Consider the following 21,747-nt stretch of genomic DNA (forward strand, 5'->3'; position numbering starts at 1 on the left):
TAAGCCGGTAAATATTTTATTGATACACAAATTTACACTGTATATATCGATTCATGAAACCAACGGGGTAAAATCAAAATCTCAGTTCTGTGCCAAAGGTTGTTCTATTACAATTGTTAACGCATTCGCTGACGCGAATTCGCGTAATCTCGCGAACTGTTTTTGGTCGTTAAATTCTGGTTACCTCGAAGAACAATTTTAGACATTTTGATTCTCGTTTTAACGACAAGAGTCTGCGGCGATCGGTGTCAGAAATACGAAGGAAAAACCGTCGGAAAATGTGTTCAAAATAAAGTGGAAGCTTCGTAGTATTCGTGGTTAAAATCTTTACTACACGTTACGATACACTGACATAAGACGCCTGGTGAAAACCGACAACGATCGTAATTTTATCGTTAGCCAAAAATAATGTCGTCCGGTGAGAGGCTTCGCTGCAAGACAATTCTATCGATCGTAAATTAATACACATATTTAACACTCTCTCTCTCTCTCTCTCTCTCTAGGAGTTAACGTTTCTTCTATGTATAATGTAATACTCGTTACACGGTGAAAGTAATTCCAAGGAAATATTTCGTAAGGAGTCGCCGAATTTGGAAATTCGGGGAAGCTAATTCCTACGTCTGCCGTAACCTGGGCGAAACTGCGTTCCGTTTCAATTGCCGACAGTATTTCTCGCGGATTCACAGCACGCTCGCGACCCTTACCCTATCTTTGGAAGATACTGCGCCGCAACAACGCGATAATAAAATATAAACGAACATCGTATATAAAGCTTTCAAACATTTCTTAATATCGTACAACATCAACAACCGTTTTCAAAACTCCGCAAATAGTACGTGCCAGTCGCGTGTAGCCTACAAGGGGGTTAAATCTAAAATAAAACGCTCGAACGTGTTAGGCCCGTGTTCAAATACCAATTCCTTGCACTACGAGTAGTTTTATTGCTTACGTGCCAAACGTCCGTTTATGCGTGCCGGCGCATCGCGAACCGCGATCGAATTTCACGTTCCATGCTTATTGTACACAGTATCCGATAATTCCGTTAGTGCCGTTTTCCTAGCGTCTCTGCCGGGGCTGGCGAAGATACGAGCAACTCGGTGCAGTTTAGTCAATTAAGATCTCGAAAATGAAACCGGAAATTTCGGTCGGGTCAAGGTTGGAGTAACGTGTATATCGGAATTAGTACCTCGACCTTCGAGTTTGTAAATCGCACGATACGCTTGTCCCGACGGAAAAATTCGCATAAATGTACATCGCCGACAAACGAGGTCTTCCCAAAATCGATTATCGAGTTTTAATGGTAAATCAAGCAACGGTTGTGCACAAAATTTGTACTGCGAACAGTGTAGCATTTTGCACAGTGATACAAAAATGTAAAAGATTGTAGGTCGAACAAAGATTGCGCAATTTTAAGCGAACCATTCGATGGGTCAATGAATATGTGACAACGATTTTCATTATCGAGTCTGAATTATCTGCGTGAACATCAATTTTCGTAGGCCACATTTATCAAGCGAGCATTATACAAACATAAACTGTATCGATGGCAAGTTCTGTACAGGCGGAAAGAAACGATGTCTGAAAAGATGCTCGTAAAACCTTCCGTTTTCTGGATAAACAACGCGTTTACATACTCGAGAATAATGATAAAATCTAGAACGGAGGAAAAAAAATATTGGGTTACACCTTATCCGATACACGTAACAGTATTATAAAATTCGGTAGAAAGTGTACGCAGCTATTTTTATCATTTTCATTTTTGATTAGATCTCGAACAACAGCATTCTTATCGAGGCACAAATTTTTATTTGCAGTTCAATGCATCCGATACGAAGAGTAAAAAATGCTCGGAGAAACCGTTTGTTGTGTGCTTTCGTATTCTATAAAAAATAAAATGTCAAGTACCTCCGTGAATTAAATTACCTGTAGACTTGTCCACTGAGAAATGTACGCGCAAGTAATGAAAAAACGATTCGGACGATTTTTCTACTTTAGATCGATGCGTCGTCTTTTGATCGCAATGCATACGGAACGTTAGTTCGAAGTGTTTTCTTTATGTCGGTATCGGTCATTGTCTCCAGTTTGGCATATCTCTTATCCGAATAAACGAAACCCCGATCCATCGCACGCTTCTCGACACCATCCAACAAAATACATTTTTGTTACACGGAAAACTAAACAGATGTATAAATTCGAAAAAAGAAATCTAATTTTTTTGTACTTTCAGAAACATGAGAAAAGTGTGTTGGAACTTGTTATTTGGAACGTTATCTCGCTACTAGCTTGCAACGCGATGCCAATGAACAAGGCTTCGCCACCTTATCAATTTCAACTTTCACTGGTACTCCCATACTTTTTAAACATTCTTTATACACGGTGCCCTGTGACTATGGAGATTGGGAAACCTGAATAAAAACGGTAGCTAAAAGCTACGGTAACGTTCGAGGAAAATGTTGTCGTTTTACGAGTTTACGGATCTCCTAAGGCGGTTTTCAATTAGTCTCCAACTACTAAAGTAGAAAAATCTGTTAACTCGAAAAAGGGGGGATACGAGTAATATCTTGCAAATACGTTCTCGTTCCTCTCGGTGCTATTTGTTGCAAGAACGTGTGTTCCCTTAGGTTAAACCAGCAAAGCTATCAACTAAACTATTTTTCCTTTTAATAATCCGTTGTACACGCATCGCGAGCCGCGTCGCGATGGAAAAAATAGACCTCTCCTAGCGTTGCAAACCGCTATCGTAGTATCTAAGATCCGCGTAGTCGACTATCTACTCGCCTCTGCTTTCACCCATCTTATATTTCTCTAGTTGCGACATGTTTCGCAACGATATACCGGTGTGTCATTTAATGATAAGAGGAACGAGGCCGGCGTTCTGGTTCACTCGGCGATCGTCGCTTAATTTCGTCGCGTGACGACATTGGTTTACCCTTGTCATGATTCTGCTCGCACCGTTTAACGCAGAGATTGCTACCCGTCGCGTGGAAAGACCGTCGAGCGACAAAAGATCGTACGCAATATATACCGTGTGTATACCTACTTTAACGTACCGCAAAGGATTCTTTCCTTTCGATGCATATTTAATTAAAAATATAGCGCGCGGAAATCAAAGTTATACCAGCGTCCCAATATTTTTGCGATCGAGAAGGTACCTTTTTCCAATGGTTTTCAAACGACTGCGCGGTGTTTGGGACATTTTTGCATGCAAACTTCCTCGTGGACCAAAAATTGGCTACTTTTGTCGAGGTTAAATTCTACTCGGTATAAAAAAATGAAATAGGCATGGTGTAAAGTAGATTAAGCGAAAGAAACATGTTTGAAAGCCGTTACACAATTACCTGAATTTGAATAGGAGTAATCGATCCGATGGAAACCGAATCTCGCCAATCGTTTAGCATTCTTGCTAACCATTTTCTACGATAGAACGATCGCAATTTGCTAACCACCGGCCTCGCGTCTTAAAATCCGTTAAAAATACTACACTCTTACGGTAATTACAATCTATTTAGGAATAAAGGAGCATTTACGCTGATCATGTTTGACTTAGGAAACTGCTGTTCTTGGTAATTAAGCCGGCGCTGCTCTCGGACATCGGTATCACCGGGGACTTCTCGCCCTTCGGTAGCTTCGGATGCAGTTTTATGTTTGGTTTCAAGCCTTTCAGGAGATTCTGAAAACGATCCGGGAAACAATTCTTCAGAATGCAAATCGTTCGTTCGCGTCGACTCGAATTCACAAAATATCGTAGAATACAGCGAAATCGAATCTGGCAATTTAGACGACTCGTGTACATCCTACGTTGTTTCGTTAATTGGTACTTCTATAAATCAGAAGATGTATCGCAACGATAAATATTAATTTTTCCGACGCATCTATTTTTATAATACAATCTTTCACCGCGTCTAAGATACGTTGCATCCTGGATAAACGATTTTACCTCTTTAATGGACCCTGGAGACGCGATAACGTAATAGAGAGCGTACCCTGGTATCCAAATCATCGATGAAAAACTGAGACACACGCCTACCACTTCCGCCCACGTTGGATACTCATAATCGTTCCCGTATTTCAAAGGTTTGTATTGAACGCATTGAAATACGAAGATAAACTGTAACATACAAGTGAAATGGAAGAAGAAGCGACGTTATTTAATAACCTCGAAAGTAATATTCGAGATTTCGTGATCGACGAATACTCACGGCCATGATCACGGGCGCCAATACCACCCAGCATATGTACCAAAATTGATTCATCCTAATGCCCATCATCTGGTGAATGCAGTCGCAAAATTTCTTCGCTCCGAAGATCCACGAGATCGCGATCGTTTGGAAGAAACAGACCCAGAGAATCGACATGCCGCTCGCCGAGTAGAAATCCATTAGTTGAAATATGTAAACTCCTCCCTGGAACGAGGACGATTAATGATTCCCGAAGAATCAACGCGATCGTTCGAGCGCTTACGTTGGTGACCATCGGGATCCCCATGGCGAACATAACGAAGCAAATGGCAACGGTGAACTTCTTTCTGTGGGGTCGCAGGGAATCGGGCCAGTTGTCGACGACGCCGGTGATGAACGACTCCACGATGCAGAACTCGCTGTCGATTCCAAGTATCTGTTGAAAATAGAGCGACGATCGTTTAACGCGCCAGGGCAACGCTCGTCGAACCATTCTTCCAAACCATAGGCACTCTCGAGCGATAGGATTGAACCGTGTAATCAATTGTTTTTCACAACGTTCTCGGGGAACGATCGAGGATAACTCTGAACAACGTTTCGTTAGCGGACGACGAGATAGAAGATAGACGAAATGTCGCCGATTGCCGAGATTACTTCGTGGACGAAGCGCACGTGTGATATCCGATCGATACACATAAACGGACATTGGTCGCAGAAGAGAACGGGGCTGTACACTGTACACTCCTCCCCGTTCAAGTGTTGATTATTCCTTACGAGTAGCATGACGAAGAAGATTATGGCCCACATAGTAGCACCGGGAAGCTTCAGCACGACCTCCGGATACGTGAGGAAGACAAGACCCGGCCCGCTTTTCACCACTTCGGACACTTCGGTACCCTGTTCCGACGCGATGTGACCCAATATGGAGAACGTCACGCAACCAGCCAGAAGACAAGTCAAGGTGTTCACAATACAAGTGATAAGCGCATCTCTGGAAGACAAAACTCACGCTTTCAAAGACTTCGTTGGCCAACGGCGTGATCTAAAAACAACTTTTCGGGTTGCGCGTCCGAGAAATCCTCGGCAATTAAATATTAATAAATGATAACGCTAACTAATCTACGCGTACGGTCCTACTACACGCTGTTAACCCTCGGAGTCACGAGATTCGCCACCTTTTGCGATCGCTTATTACGAACATTCGTTTCGGAACGATATACAGGGTTAAATTAGAAGATATCGACTTCGCGTTTTTGTTTCTTTCAATCAAGCGGTGCTATAGAGGGATGTTCGTTTTGGAATACGACAAACGTTTTTTGTCACGTGTAACGCGAGCAACGCAGTTACTCTGCACGTATTTTCCTTTCGTTTTGGGGTCAAGGTCAATTGTGAGAGTCACCGTGATAGATCACTGAAAAGAATGTCGGTTAAATGTCTTAACAAATTTAAGGTTCCGGAAATCGAAACCAATACTCGTCGGACCAGAATTCAACGGAAACATTTTTGGACAAATCAAACGGGTTGTTTCGAGTGATCATTCTTACTAACTCACCCTGTATGCATTGGATCGGTCTACAAGTTCGCGCGGTTTTAATTTCGATTTGAACTTCCCTTATAATAAATAATTTTGCTGTACCAATTTAAAAAACGTGCTTCTAAGGCTGCCGATGCTGCCCTTACCATCTCTTTTGTTCCTTCTAAAATGATTTAAACGGAGCTTCATTTCATAATGGGAACTGTGAAAATGGCTAAACGATTGGTTCGCGTTTCAAGCAGGGAATCCAAAAACTACGAAACTCTTGTAAAATACATGGTAAATTAATTTAACAAGAACATACATTTTTCACATTAGGTAAAACCATGCGAATTTATGGACCGACCCGATACTTCAAAATAAGGTACTCGTTCGGAGAAAAAGTCTTGAAAATCATTATTTTTCAGATCGTTAACTAGACATAACACCAAACCCTTTTAACACGGCGTTGCGTTTCTCGTACGAGCGATCGTTTCGTTCGTATTATTTTGCACTCGTATCGAATAAATATATCAAAGTTCGTTACGTTATCTAGAAACATCGATCTATCGAACAGCGATATAAATATTCGACGATAATACTCTTAAATTGCAATAAAATCGACGATGATCTCGCATTCCTCGAAAAGCGTTCCATAATAGGTGCTTTTACCTTAGCGTTGCAACGTTTATGGAACTATCGATCAGCGTCGCTGGTTGGGACACGAGTGCGCGCAGCCGTGTCGAAAGGGTTGAGATGCGAAGGTGAAGAAAAATCAAACGAGAATTAACGAGCGAGGTGTAGCCGGGAGGAGTGAGATCTATGCGAGAATCTGTAGCAGCTTACTTATAGCAATTATGGTGGAACTTATTGTACGATCCCAAAGCTGGCAGAGCTCCGGTACCGATACTGTACGCGAAGAATATTTGCGTGGCACCGTCGATCCATGGACCGGGTGCGAGCAACTCCTTCCATCTCGGCGTGACGTAGTATAGTAATCCGTCTTTGGCGCCGTCCAACGTCACCGCTCTTCCCAAAAGAATGAAAAGCACCACGTACGGGAACAAGGCTGAAAACCAGATGATCTTACCGCTCTGATGTAGGCCACGCCTGATGATAAAGTAAACGAGCAGCCAGCCGAGAATCAGACAACCCAACAGCTCCCATTGTATCCCACCGATGGTTTCGATACCGGAGGTGATCCCAAGAACTCGTCGTCTAAAATTTCGAAGTTATCACGAATTATCGAGAACTGCATCACTTGGTTCGACGATCGTTTAACGTTCGCGTCCGGCTCTCGAGCGAACCACCGTGCGGCGCGCCGCGGCGTTCCGTTCGGCCGCCGTATTTCTTTTCAACTTTTTCCCGACATTCTGAGCCACGATTTTTCGCCACGAGTTTCAGGAATCACGTTTCATCGCGCACACACTGTTTATAATATATTATATTATTATATATATATATATTATATAATAATAGAGCTTCGCTCGTTTATAAATATTAAACGCCATGTTAAAATATCCTGTCTTTGTCTTGGTATTTAATTAGATAGTCTTTGTTCTTGTCTTGTATTTTTATAAAATCCTAATTATGTCTACGTGTTAGATTATATTTACCTAGGAACGTAACGACAACTGTTTGCATTACCCTAATCGGTTTTAGAAAAGTAAATTAATTGCTGCACCGTCGCGGCATTTACGTTAGCGAGCGTATATCTTCTAAAATCGATTAATTCGATTGTGGGCTAATGAGATCGTGGCAATGCTTACGTTTACGAAACTTTTACTTACTCCCAATATTCCTCGACCGGTGTGGTGTGATGCAAAGTGGTATTGATCGTTGAATTTGTATTGTTCGAACTGATATTCGCATTATACAAATGGTCGATTACGTTGGAAGCATCGTAACAATCCTTGGTGTTCCACCAATTGTCTGGAAAATCATGGGACCGTTATAACAATCGTTTAGAAAATACTATTGACATACTCCCGACAATGCTTAATTTGTGTTTCAAATTTTCTGCGCGTTTATTAATCTTCCATTCATGATGCGTTCATCATCGGCTACTAACCACAGCCATTCCAAGGTACTCCAGGTATATTCACGATGGTGCTTATAAAGTAGAAAAGCGTCCAAGCGATTATGATACAGTAGTACACGTCCAGGAAGAATACAATCGTCATTGTGGCGTATCCAACACCTGCGAAACGTCGTATTTTCGAATAAATATCTTTAACGTGCTAGTAAATCAATTAAAAATAAATAGGTGTTGCGAAAAAGCGAATTAATATACGGTTAACCATTGCATTTCTATAGGTTCGTTTGTTTCTGTCGAATTAATAAGCATTTGGATTTGATTTCATAATCGGCATAGATCAGAATTTGCGAAATTGTCTACATCGAGACAAAGTACCTTGCAACAAAGGACACAGCTGTCCCACAAGGGTCATCCCTCCAGCGCCAAGGTACTGGCCAATGGCAACCTCTTGGAAGAAAATGGGAATCCCACAAAACACCATGGCGATGCCGTACGTGATAAGAAACGCTCCTGTAAACAAAGTTTCATATGCATAGCAATTCACCGACGAAGTGGCAGAGATGCATCGATCGATGTGCGAGCACTGATCGGGTAAGCACATCGACCGAACTGTTTCAATTAATCGACGCAAAAGATAACTTTTTTAAATCGAATATTTCATTCTGCAATTTCTCGTCGGATCAACCGACGCGCTTGAAAAAGCTGCGCGCAAAAGTTAAGGTTAAATAAATCACGCGATATAACCCTGTGTAAATCGCGTAAACGAACGACGTTGATGAATGTGGGAGCATCGATAAAACTTACCGCCACCGTTTTTGTAGCACAGATACGGGAACCGCCAAACATTGCCGAGACCCACGGACACGCTGATACACGAGAAAAGAAAATCGAGCTTGTTGTCCCAGCCACCTCGTTCCGTATCCTCTTCCCGGCTTCTGAATTCCGTCACTTTGCCCTGCGGCGACGAAACTGTCATCTTAGGAACTGCCCTCGACGAGTCTTTCCCCTTCTCCGACGCGGACTTGACTTTGAACTCTATGAACGTCTGGTCCGAATCGACTTGATCTCTCTCCTCTCCCCAATAGTACATTTTCTCGGCCATTCTTCCTGAAATCACGACGCGCAACGATTCACCATTTGACCTTACACGCTGCTCCGGCTAGCATCGCGTTCGACTCGCCTCGACGCAAGAGGCATCTCGCTTAATTTTTTATTCGACTGCGGATCTTATGCCCGAAACGAATAGACGAGTCCAGGCGATTTTAGAAATGCTTTTCTATGCGTACAGTGACTGGCTCCGATATTAAGATACCATTTAAGACGGAGTAACTATTTCAAAAATGGACGAAATCTTGTACTTATTAAATACCAAATTATAATAATAATAAATAATAATAATAATAATAAATAATAACAATAATTATAAAATATTATAATAAATACCAGATTATTAATTAAATACCAGAGAGACTAGTGAATTAGCAACGTTTACGCAAATCTTTTTAATAATAGCAATTGGTCGAAACGAAGAAGAAAATTTCAAGAACGCGTTACGTAGATCGCAAGCATCCAACGAAAATATTCTACGTAAGCGTGTCCCGAAGATTAAAATTGCTGCAAGCGGGAGCATTTCTGGCTCCTCGTTGCAATGCAAACGTGACCTTTGAAAATTGCTTCGGTGTCCTAACTCAGGATAATCGACTATAATCGCGGAGATTACGTAAAACTGTCCTGTATAAGCGACATTATCTCGATAAGCAGTAGACACGCGTTACTCTAAGAATATGTAATAATTTCAAGGTTCCATAACGTCCTTGTCGTTTGGTTTTTACTCGCAAAGGATAGCGGTGCCGATTACTGTGGGCTGACCAATTGTAGCGCCTTTCGCTTGTTTTCGGGCATAATTGACTTTATATTTATCGAATACGACACATATTACATCTTTTAATTAGAAAATAAACAAAATAAAGGGATGAAAACATTCGAAAATAAACCAAATAAAAGGATAACAAACCAAAGGCACGGTAATTGGTCGGTATTCGTATCAAAAACTAGAAAATGATTCACAAATTTATTACAGAATGCAGGGGCGCATCTGGAAGCATCCTTTCGATCGAAAGAAACGCATCGCTTCGATCGGACGATGAAACTCGGTGCACAGCCGCGTCGCACACGTGCACGAGTGTGGAAGCACTTTTTTAACGCGAGCTAGGGTCAAGTAATTTCGTTCGGCGAGGAGAAATTCTCGCGGCCAACGCGATCGTACAAGCTCAATGGTTTCTTTTAGGTCAAGTCGGACGAGGCGTCGACTTCTTCCGCGATAGTTTCTCGTCGGTGTGTTATTTATACGTGTGCACACGATCTCCGCGGACGCACACGGAACCGGTCTCGTTTTCAATGAAAAGTTCCCCGCCATGCAAATTCGACCCTGTGTAACCCACGCGGACCGTTAACTCTTATTATCGTTGCGCCCGATTCGACGGGAAGGGAGCGGGGTGCACGTGCGTCGATGTTGCCCGCCAGTGTGTGCGCATCTCCGCATGCACCTGTCCATGTGTGCCCATTCTTCCGTACGATCCCGCGAGCGTGCGTGCACGCGCTCGCGAGCGCGCGTGCGTCGGTGGTTGTGTACAAACTTTCGTGTGCGCGCTACGGATGCTGAACGCAAAATCAATAACAAGGTTTCTGTCACGTTACGGCACACACGTGGGCGGCCACCGAATCGTGAAAATCCCCGAATTTCCGACACTTTGATCGACCAGCCAGATCAAAACGGTGAGAACAACACGCCTGGCTAGCAAACGTTTGCAACGTTTTGCAACGGTTCGACGTATTCGCGAAAGAGATCGTAGAAATGGTCCAGAATGTTGCTCCAACGACGAGCTGGATGCATTTTAGAGCGACGAAATGATGCAACAGTCGGCGAACATAGTGCAAGAGGTGTTCGAATTCCGTGCGGCATGCAGATTCGTGGTATCGGACCAAAAGGAACAGCGATCGAACCGAGATTTTTCATTGGAAAACTAGGTTCGGATGCTGAAAGCAACGCGCAAACATCGCTTCGCGAATCTGGCCGATGTTTCACGTGGAAATGCGCATACTCGTGCTGTTACGCTGTTCCATGTGCCAGCACATCGAGAGATCGACAACGATTCAATTATATATCGTGTACATTGAAAATCTACAAGGAATATTTCAAGCAGTTTCGTGGTCCCAGAAATATCGGATAAAATGCAGAACTGTGCGGCTTTTATTCGTTCTCGTTTCTCTCACGTATTTTAACTATCGTCGAATTCTCGAATATCTAGTTTTTCAGTTATGTTCGCTCGTTATTCGGAGAACTTCGCGGACCTATCTTCGCGGACGTCGAAATAATCGTTTCGAAGCTCGATTTATCGTGTCAATTCTAGAATGGCCGGCAGAGTCCGGAGCAGAGCGAGAGTATGCCAGCGATACGGGACAAAGAGTATCGACGCGTACCTCGGTATGCAGTTCCCTCGGTTAGCCTCGATATCGACGTCGATCTATCGTTGGAGACCGACGGTTGGTCCGTGGCTGCGGTTCTCGTCGAATCGATGACACGGCCGCTGGATATTTACATCGTCCGGACGTTGCAACGTCGTGCCGGGGGATGACTCCCGCGGCAGAGAACGATCGGATCACGCCCGTTCCTCGAGAATCAACCGCCACCGGGTCTGTCCTCTCTCTTTCTGGGAAGTCGCGAATCTGGAAGAGCCCGTGTTGCGCAGGAACCGGAGAGAGGAAGCTCGCCGAGAAACGAGAAACCGAAGCGCGAAACGATTCGGTAGCGCTTTCGACTTCGACGAATGTTTATTGCGCGTCGGCTCGTAAGCGTGCCTCGCGTCGACCTACCCCACAAGGGATGCGGTTACAGAATAATGTTCGCTTTCAAGATGGGGAGTGTTACCCCTTTCGGACGCATGCGCGCGGAAGAAGCGCACCCCTTCCAGCCGCGCGCGCGAGCGAAACCGTCGTCCTAGGGTCGGCGAGTCCTGAAAACTCATCTTCCTGGTAAATAATCGGAGGGGGGCCGGCGAGGCCGTCGAGCAACGATGACCCTGCACGGCGTCGTTTAGCGGCGCCGAGGCTAGATATCAATCGGCGAGCCCTTGAAAAAACGATTCGCGGTTCCGTCGTTCGCGATCGACGGCGGAGAGAATCGGCGAGATCGCGGAGTATGATTTATCGCCGAGAGATCGTTTAACCGTTTCCACTTGGGTAAACGCACAGCCTGGAAACATTCTACGGAGCTTCCTCGATTTGCGGACGAACGGTCGATTCGTTTCGAACCCGGAGAAAACTAGGACATTCGATCTAGTAGGTAACGCGCGCGGTTGCGTCAACTTGAGCAACGCTCCGCGTAAAAAGCAAGTCTACGTTCTCCGAAAACGTTTCGACGTACGGTGATCGATGCTCAGCTTGTACACGAAGATGATGGAGAATTTGGGAAGAGGAGATACGATTGTTCGAGCCGCAAGGTTATTTGTCGCGGCACCTCCGCCTCCCGGATTGTCCATTTTTGTGTCCAAGCCGAGCGTCGATCGGGGATAATTCACTGTATCGAGCACAAAAAAAGCTAGCACGCGACGAAGAGCATCGGTCCGAGAAGTTCAAGGCTGTCCTTCGCGGGACTTTTTAGCGCAACCACGATCGATCGACTAAATGTCACCGCGATCTATTCCCTGGTAAGTTGTCCAGCTGCTTCCATTCGCGAGACCTGTATCTCCCCTCCGCTGGCTTTCAGCGTGTGCATACTTGTAAACGTTGAAATAGGTCTGAAATAGGATCGTAGGCGTGGAAAAGTACGCGAAACGAAGTTGCAATCTGTGCGGAGATAGTCCGCGGACGCTTCTTCCAGCCGAACGATTCGCGATTCACGCTCGCCGGCAACGCGACACGCGATACCGCCATAAAGATCGCCTCGCGTGTACGTACGCATGTTTCTCTATTCGCTTATTAGTCCCGTGGACTACATAGACGTGTCCGTGGCGCGATAAGTCTGTTTACATTTATGCGTGTTTCGTGTATCAGGGAGAGAGGAGGAGCCGGAAAAGCGGTCGAAATTCCCGGGCCGCGTTCGGAGACTCGATTAATCCTTTTAGCAGCAAGCTGGCCGATATATCGGTTCTCGATACTCGCGCGGAACAATGGTCCGAGTCGACGTATCGACGACACGCCTCGCGAGTACCGGGCGGATCGGTCCTGGCACCGAAAGAGTCGACCGTCGAGTCGCGGGCGCTCCGACGTGACCCCGTTCCGTTGCGACACCGTCGAACGACGTCCCTTCGTCAACATCCGCTCGATTTGTCGCTGGAGTTGCACGGCACGACCGTGTGACAGCCTCGTTTGTGTCGCAGTTGCTTCGCCGTCGATTTGTCGGGCTCCTCGATGTCGTTCACGACGGCGATCGTGTGCATCGAGAGGTTCCTCTGCGAGTCCTTGTAACCGGAGAAACACGGCTTCGGCGTCCAGTTCGTCCCATAGGAGACCGGATGGATCTCCCTTCGGCCCTGATCGATCACGTCGCTGGAGATCTCGGACCGACACTCGTCGCAAAGCGAGCTCGCCTCGCTCCCGTCCAAAGGCGCGACGGTCTTCGTCGAAGACGCTTCCTGGGACCACTGTTGCAACAGAGACGTCAGCATCCTGCGCGACAGAAGACGAACACCGAATTACGCTGCTGTCTGTTGGCACGCCGCGGCGCGTAACTTTAGCCCGTCCAAATACCCTGGCGGCTTTCGGTTTTCGATCGGATCGCATCGGTATCGGACGTACGATTTTTCAAAGAACGAACGAGCAGGCTGCGGTTTCATCGGTGAATCAGAATTTTCGTGGGTTATTTTATAGAAGCAGAATTTTATAGATCAGCTAGGAAATTTCTTGCGGTAGCGAATACGGCAAATTCTCCCTAATTTTCCTTCGGATTGCAGACGCAAAAATGGACAATCTGAGAAGAGGAGCCGCGAACGATCGTACCTTCTCTTCCCGAATTGTCCATTTTTGTTTCCAAGCCGTGCGTCGATTGAGGAGAATTTAATGTATGCGTGCTTCTTCGAGTTACAAACGTCTATAAATTTTAGATAAGCACAAAGATTCGCAGTCCAGCGATAAGGAACTAATTTGTGCAAAGCCTTATCGACGTCTGCTACAAATGTAGCGCGATAGAAAGTGCGACTTCTCGTTGCTCCGCGACGACGGTATCGTCGAGATCGCAAAATAGTTCGAACGAGTAAATGGAAAGTCACGAGATTCGATCCTGGATTACATAGTAACCTTTGCAGAGCATAAGTTGCATAGTATTTCAGTCTCGTTGAAACGGTCCTTAATCGAACCGCCGAATCCTTCGTAACGTTCCGCACCGGATCCGTAGAAATTGTGCAACCTAGCGTGGTTATCGCGATCGACATAGATACGATCCAGCTGATAAAACCAGCCGACACCACCGACGGCTTCAACGGTGACGGATAATACGAGGACCACACGCGTTCCCACCACTGATAGGACATGTTACGATCCTCGGACTCCTGTGGGAAATGAAATTTTTAACTAGTTAGACGATCGTTCGTATCGGAGATGGAACGTTTAAATTTAGATGGCACCTAATTAAGTACGAAATCCAAGCTCTCCAACTTTTTGGGGGGGATGCGCGCAGAGGAGGGCGTATACTGTCCGTGCAACAAGATAATAATATCGCGAAATAGTAGTATAGTTATATAGTAGTATATATTTATATAGTAGTATATAAATACTAGTATTAATTCGGAAAACTTTCGTTTATTCTAAGCCGCGTAAATCTTCTAATTTAAAAAGTGAATTTTTATCCAACGGTAGCATTTTTGTAATTACAAAAATTTATCGTTATTGCCATAATGTGCTTCGCTGTACGATTTTGTGAAAGCGAGAGAGCAGATTAGATTCGCGATCGTCGAAAGTAGCTTGAAAAAATGAAAATAAAAATATCGCGGTTCAGAAATTCGTGCCCAGCCGGACCAAATCAATCGACACGCTCGAACGCCAATTTGGTCCGAAGCTCGGCAGCGTTCGAGGCGAGACAAATTCGCCCGGTGCCACGATCCCGTCGTTTCCAGCGATTTCCGATCGCGTAATCGCGTTCGAGAATCGCGTGAAACCGACGCGACCGGGTTATGAAAAGCTCGTCAAACTTCTACTCACGTAACTCCAATAGTTCCAGATGCAGCAATACAGCAACCTTTGGAGGATCAGCCAGAGCCATAAGCCGGTGATTGCGACGACCCAGCAGACCGTGACCTTCGATCGGAAACGTGCCAGATGTTAAATAGAAGTAAAGATGTTGATCAAAAGTATCTTCGCCGACGAATTACATTAAAATCGCGCATTTTTGCGCAGCCAACGAATCGACGTTGGAGAATTAAAAATCGCGCAGAAAGAGAATGATCGTTAATGACCTTATAAACTATCGCGAACATTCGCACATATTGCAACGGGAAAGTAACAAAAAATTAGACGAACTATGAAAAAGGTAATAGCGATCGAGCTCGTCGAGGCGTCGCGATACGTCTTCGTCTTCTTCGGATACCGATCGATCTTCGAAATAGTTCGGGAGAAAATCTTCTAGTAAACAAAACGGAGATTGGAATCTATCAAGATCGCGAGTTTAACGATCGAACAATGTAAAAACGTGTTACACGTGTTCGATGTGTCTGATCGGTGCAGATACTAGTTATAAAGAGTTAGTGTTTTTATTCTGTCCAATTATTTCTTGCCGTAAACCCACTTTCTCCGCGCTCGGTGAAATGTTTTCGCAAACAAATAAAAATTGTCCGATTGGAAAAATTCCCGATCTCGGGCGATCAGGAACTTCGTGTGCACGTTGCACGTTCTTACTTGGCTACTCGGATTTCTCTAAAAACTGATCAATGTTCGACGAAGACGAAGGCGAGACTTTCTGCAACTTTCTCGTTATATTTCGTTGAAATATTTATGTCATCGTTTGCTCCATTTTTCGGCTCGCGATGGAACTGTAATTGTCTATATTACTTTGTTAAACGAGGAAGATCGAACGACGTTGACTTCCGTGCATGAAATCATCTAGAAACAAATCCGATTAATTCGATATCATTTTATCACAGGCCTCCGTTCGCAATTTTCGGCGAAAACACGTCGTCGACTATTTTTAGGTGTATATTGCATATTGTTTTCTCGTGCGATCGCTCTTATCCTCTACTTAATTTCACCTAACAGTGGCTCTACAGTGGGTGAAAACTGTTTGCCACGCGCGTTAATAAACTTTCCTTCGATTAGTTTAACCATGGTACCTGGAGAAATTTGTAAAGCGTCGTGCCCAATACTTGGGCCAGGCTGTTCAAGGATGGCGGATTTCTCCACAGAGCAATCGTCAAGGCCGCTATGATCAAGAAAGACGGCAGCGTGTGTATGAAGTCCGGGCCGACGGTGATTTTCGCGTACTCCTGAAAGACTTTGTGCTGCAAAAGAAGTATCTCATGCGGGACGGAGAGCAAGGTCACTGTTTGATTGTAGAGGGCGGTCAGACAGGACATCGCTGTCAAGGCCGAACGCCGCCCCAGCCCGATCCTAGGTAATTTATTCACGCCAGCATCGAGCGTTGCCGTAATTACGGTTATACGCGGTTGGAGGCAGTTGGAACGTGACGTTGCAGACGAAATGAACCGCGGTATCAACCGGGTTCCTTTGTTTCCGAAGGTTTCAGCGGGGAAGGTGGGGAAACAGCGTGGGGGCAACCGTGACACGTTCGCGACAGTAAAGGTTGAGTTGGAAGAATAGACGGGTGATTTGTTGTCGAGCTAATTGCGTTCTACAAATTATGATCAGTCGCGATGGATTCGAACAAACTGAATCTTACTAGAACGTTTGGAACGCAAGAAGAAAATTGTCAAGGGAAGGATTTCAGGAATATAAGAGCTCGTTGAAGTAGTTTATTTCAATCTGAACGTTGCTCCGCTCATCTTCGAGTTTCAAAAAATACGTTGGAACAACGATAAATGAAAAATTGAGAAGAATGATATGAATGTTCGTTTATTAAAGAAAAGCATGCAGTAATGAAATCTTTGCCAATGCGTATATACTTTCAGTCTCCATGTATCTATTTACAGTCATATATACAAACATTTCTTAAGTGGTAGTTAGCAGTCTATATGAGAAAATAATCCGGGCCGACGAATGATCCGCATCTTGGGAAGTCATCTGGTGCAGCTATTACATCGCTCGTCTCTCCAACCTTCAGAATTACGTCCAAACCGCGAGTCCAATCGGCGGCGTGCTCGTCTCGGAGCATCCAATAACCTGTTTAAAAATTGATAAGTATGTAGCAAGTATCGAAACGCATGACAAGTAGGGGAAGGTACGTTTCTACGTTTTTCTAAAAAATGTGTCGAGGTGACGGTATGTTGTTGCTAATATTAGTTACTAACATTAGCTTGGAATATTCCACGATAATTATTTCTTTACAATAATTTACTATTTACAGTCCTAAACAATAGAACAGTCCACTGTACTAATTTAGAAAATAATTTGATTCGATTACGTAAATATTATTGCTCGTAGCAACTTTATTTTTTTTTTTAATGAAACGATGTACTTTTTAATACATCAAACGATTCAGCTCGATGCATCGTTTTATTTAAGAAAAACCAAGTCGACGCTACATGTAATAATAATTATGTAAATCGAAGTGGTAATACGCGATGGCGATCCATGCTGTACTAACAGAAAATAAACTTGTTAATATAACGTAAAAATATTTTTTAACGACGATAATCTCACCTGGATTGTCTGCCTTGAATCTAATAGCCACAGCACCGAATTTCGGTACGATAACCGTGTCCTTAGCTATCGCGTAGTCCAGATTTCGAGAGAATAATTGTCCTTTGTTATCCAGGTCTTTCAATTCTTGCAGACTCACGCTGCGTCCGAATTTTCGCGCGCCTACCACGTAGAACGTGTTCCCGTGCAAATGGTACACTAAATCGTCGAGACCACCTTGAAAAAGATACTATCATTGATAAAGAACGACTGAAAATTTTAATAAACAATTGTTAACTTGAGATCGTTAGATTAGATATACATTAAACTTACGATATAAGTAAATGTTGTAAAGCAAAAAGAAAATAAGTACGTAACACGACGATCCTTTTCATTTTCCGGGTGATTTTACAAATGTTTCTCGTTGTTTTTATTCCGAGGCGCAATTCTCCGAGATGAAATAAAGATCAATGTGTCCGTTGTACGAGTAGCTCGAATATAGATCAAGGTCCCTAACACAAGGTTGCACGCTACAAGCTCGCACTTTATCAGACTTTTCCGAATTGTTTTGTAACCGATGAGCAGACCGCGAAACTTTGTGCAAAATAGAAAGTTGCAAAAACCAGAAGACAGATAAGAATGTATTCCTTCTTCGAATAATTTCAACAAAGTGGAAATAATGCGATAATTTTCTTACATTAGTCTCGTATCTTCTCTTTCAACGTTAGCATTCCTTACGAAAACTTCTGTTAGTCGAACCGATTTCGCAAATAATCATAGGCTCTACTTGCCATCATGCTTAATGAGCTCTCTAAACCGAGGACTACTTAATTCAAAACTACATCGTAAAACACATCGGTGCTCCAGAAAATTACTCGATCAGGTCGTTGGAAAATTCTGTGAATCACGGTTGGATCTGCGTGCGGAATAGTCCTAGCATCATGATTCTCGTAGGTGCTCTTTAAATCTAACAACGCCGCGTCGACGGGCCGACAGCGATTGTTGCAAATTGCGTGTTTACCGCGGCGGTAATTGAAAATCTAATCTCTCCTTTCGTTTCATCACGAACGAAGCCGTAGAACGTTACACATATGAGGTCTCTTAAAGATGACGCGTCAGCCTTTCGGATGCAGCGACGCGATCCCAAGGAGTCACGCAATTTATTTTCCTTTCAGCCGGGCTTTCAAAAAAAGGCGAATACAACACGGGTCGACCCACAAAGTAGAAATCTTGTGGAACGTGCGAACGTAGAATTTCTCGAGAATCTCTTTCGTAGAACAATTTTTGTAAAACGTCCTAGCATTTTCTCTAACCATGCGCGTTAAACATAAGAAACTTAAGAAAATTCTCTTTTTCGTCATTCAAATCGCTACAGCAGTTCCGATAGATTCTGCAGCAGAAATCAGTAAAGTTGTCGCGTTGTTACTGTTACGATTAAACGCTAATTATGTACCTTGATCGAGGAGAATGATTTCGACGGTCGCGCCAAGAGGAATGTGTCTCACGTGAACGCACTCGCACGTGTTAACCGCGTTGCCATTGCCGAACCGGCAGTTTGGTTGGGAGGACAACGAAGATGTTTCTTTGTTTTCGTTGTGGGAGTCACTGTCGGCATCGTAGAGACACAGATTCTCTTTGGAGACGTCGGCGCCTTGTGTTAACAGCGGCGACGATGGATACGTGAAGGTAACGTTGTTCACGTTAAGTACTCTCGTTTCTACCCCGCTCTCGCCTAAAATAAGAACGAAAAATACTTCCTTAAACACGCTCGCGTTGCGAAATCGATGCTTGAAGCGGGTAACCGGGTCGTTGAGAATTTAATTGCCGAAAATAGAGAGCCGCGACGTAACTGAATCGCGGACAAATTGCAGATTTTACATATAATATTATTTATATATATTATTATCTTATTATATTATTTATATATAATAATATAATATAATATTAATATATAATATAATTCATCGTAATTCGCAAGGTAATCGGACACTCGGCAAACTGGTAACATACCAATTACGTAATTGGTTTGAAGCCTGTAATTTATCGGTAGGTGTATAGCGACGTCCGTCTTCGACGGAGAGAGAGAGTTCGGTATCTTCCGCAAAGCCTTCAAGTCTGTGACGCAAAGGCTATCCGGGTTTTGGCATTTCTCGGCAGGATTCGTTGTCATAGCGAGCCGTTTAATCTGCTGCTCCTCCTCGATCTGATCGATAATCTCCGTCGCAGATAGCGGTTCCTTGCTCGAGCTTCCCGTATACTTCAAAATCGCAGCACCGTTTATGGAACTGGGTCCGCATTCCTTCGATGTGTGCACGTTTATCCAATAAGAAGCGACGCGTCTGTTTGCCTCCACGATGAAGTCCGCCCTTTCGCCTGCCAAGACAAACGTTTTCTTTCGATTAACCCTTTCATCGTTGACCGAGTCGGACAATTATAATAGAAGATACATCTGTTTTCCTATCGTGTCTATAATTTTTTTTATTATATTCTCGGTATATGCACGACGTTCAATTTTTGTTTCTTGCACGTCTCGTTTTACTTTTTATATTCTTACTCTATAGTATTATAGTCTACTTTATAGTTTGATATTCTTACTTTATATGATTTATATTAATTAGTTATAGTGTTCTTTATTATTATTATTATTATTATTATTATTATTATTATTATTATTATTATTATTATTATTATTATTGTTGTTAGTTATAGCGTTCTTTGATTCTAATGACAAGAAAATAAAATTTTGTTCCGAATTAGAAGAAATATACGTGCTAGATAAATTACGTAGGAAATCTCGATCGCGAGTCTGACTCGTTGCAACAGCGTAAAGGGTTAAGCGGACCACCCTGCGCAAGTATACCTGTAGCCAGAGTAATCGACGTAAGTTGCTGCGGGTCCACTGGGTGGCCATCCAGGGCAATCAGCGAAAGGGGATGAGCATCGATCGAAATAGTTATTGGACAGGTTCCAGCACCACCGGCGTTCGCCAAACGGAACCTGTGACGACGTCCCGGGACGACGGTGAACGTCGTAAACGGCACGCTCGGTCCGTTTGGCTGACGTCCTCTCCCGTTGATCAGAAGTATCGCCGGCTTTGTGTAACCTTGGTTGAGCGTAGTCTCGGCTGTATGCTGCCATTGGGTCACCAGGACCACGTGTTTCGGATCATCGATGTCGAACAGAGACCGATGCGGGTCTCTGATGTCCGCTTGCTTCACAATCAGCGCGCCGAAAATCCCATTTGTAATGTCGGCGCCTGGAAAATAATACGAGCAACCTGTGTATTCGATGAAATCCTTGCGCGACAATGTCTGGCCGCGTTTGCGGACTACAGTAATGTCTCCCTAATTGATAGGGGTAAGGTTAATAATAATAAGGCTCGATTAATCGTAACTCCTTTTCCCAAATTGTCCATTTTTGTGCACAATCTGAGCGTCTGTTAATAATAATAAGACTCGAATAATCGTAACTCCTCTTCCAAAATTGTCCATTTTTGTGCACAATCTGAGCGTCAGTTAGGGAGACATTACTGTAAACTGTTATCCTGGATGCAAGGTTTGCCGTTCACGGTTGTATCGGATAAAGAAATTTGTAATTTTTTGAGACGACAGAAAGTCTAGTTTGTTAGATAATAGATCAAAAATGTTTGCAGTTGGGTGAAACGAATCCGGGCACCCTGTACATTCGTCCACGCGACTGTAAGTTAAAATGAACGAGTTAAAATGAATACGAAGCTGTGAATTACCGGCGTGAGCATGCCAAAGATGTGTTCCAGCGACCGAAGCCCGGAATTTGTACTGGAACGTGGTGTAGCTCGGTATCGGGCATTGTGTGATCAGAGGCGCACCGTCCATGTATGGTGTCTCGACCTGCGACTGACCGCGCCAGTGCATCGCGGCTGCTTTACCCGGAAGCCGGTTAATCACGTCCACCACCAAGATGTCGTTTTCGCAAACCTGAATAGTAAAACAGCTTGTCGTCGAAGATGGTGGTCAACCGAGCGTATCTTGCTATTATCGCAACCTGTCCGCGAATATTCTCCGAAGCATCGTTATTCGCGCGTCGACGGCTCGCAAGATGAAAGAGAAAAGTGCTCTGAAAGTATTATATCTCAAGTATCGAAAGTACATCCGTTCGCGTCGCGACTTAAATTCGTGCACGTTCTGTCCGATGCAACGGCTAAATTAGGTGTTCGATCGTTCTTTTTAAGTATGATGTAATGAAAATCGTGCGGT

The 21,747-nt window shown here is 44.0% G+C and overlaps 2 protein-coding genes and 1 long non-coding RNA gene across 10 annotated transcripts in view; 1 reads left to right on the forward strand and 2 right to left on the reverse strand.

The window, feature by feature from the left end:
• On the reverse strand, nt 1-11,608 carry LOC117218461 (sodium- and chloride-dependent GABA transporter 1). Its single transcript, XM_033466855.2, has 11 exons — nt 11,210-11,608; nt 8,534-8,836; nt 8,105-8,239; nt 7,763-7,891; nt 7,482-7,623; nt 6,538-6,909; nt 4,953-5,169; nt 4,462-4,614; nt 4,200-4,403; nt 3,938-4,108; nt 1-3,670 (listed from the first exon to the last, which is right to left on the reverse strand). Exons 2-11 carry the CDS (start codon nt 8,829-8,831, stop codon nt 3,533-3,535), a joined length of 1,959 nt encoding a protein of 652 aa, XP_033322746.1. The 5' UTR covers nt 8,832-8,836; nt 11,210-11,608; the 3' UTR covers nt 1-3,532.
• On the forward strand, nt 10,207-17,521 carry LOC143259686 (uncharacterized). The gene is made up of 2 exons (XR_013033696.1): nt 10,207-10,504; nt 14,937-17,521. It is a non-coding gene; the product is annotated as an uncharacterized LOC143259686 (long non-coding RNA).
• LOC117218428 (uncharacterized) overlaps nt 16,771-21,747 on the reverse strand; it is a 17,202-nt gene continuing 12,225 nt past the window's right edge. For all 8 annotated transcript variants that reach the window (XM_033466844.2, XM_033466835.2, XM_033466819.2 and 5 more), the window contains 6 exons: nt 21,258-21,468; nt 20,373-20,768; nt 19,523-19,885; nt 18,966-19,244; nt 17,534-17,749; nt 16,771-17,053 (listed from right to left, as the gene is read on the reverse strand). In XM_033466844.2, coding sequence (XP_033322735.2) covers nt 16,902-17,053; nt 17,534-17,749; nt 18,966-19,244; nt 19,523-19,885; nt 20,373-20,768; nt 21,258-21,468 — 1,617 coding nt within the window. In that variant the 3' untranslated portion in view covers nt 16,771-16,901. The remainder of the gene's footprint in view (nt 17,054-17,533; nt 17,750-18,965; nt 19,245-19,522; nt 19,886-20,372; nt 20,769-21,257; nt 21,469-21,747) is intronic.

This window comes from Megalopta genalis, chromosome 6, assembly GCF_051020955.1.
Source record: "Megalopta genalis isolate 19385.01 chromosome 6, iyMegGena1_principal, whole genome shotgun sequence".
NCBI lineage: Eukaryota > Metazoa > Arthropoda > Insecta > Hymenoptera > Halictidae > Megalopta > Megalopta genalis.

What these genes read in the sequence shown, in the direction of transcription:
- LOC117218461 (XM_033466855.2), bottom strand. Translation starts at nt 8,831, where the DNA reads ATGGCCGAGAAAATGTACTATTGGGGAGAGGAGAGAGATCAAGTCGAT. An exon ending in TTCCACCATAATTGCTATAA is followed by an intron (nt 5,170 to 6,537) that starts GTAAGCTGCTAC and finishes TTTGTCTTCCAG; the next exon opens with AGATGCGCTTATCACTTGTA. An exon ending in TGGCGCCCGTGATCATGGCC is followed by an intron (nt 4,109 to 4,199) that starts GTGAGTATTCGT and finishes TGTATGTTACAG; the next exon opens with TTTATCTTCGTATTTCAATG.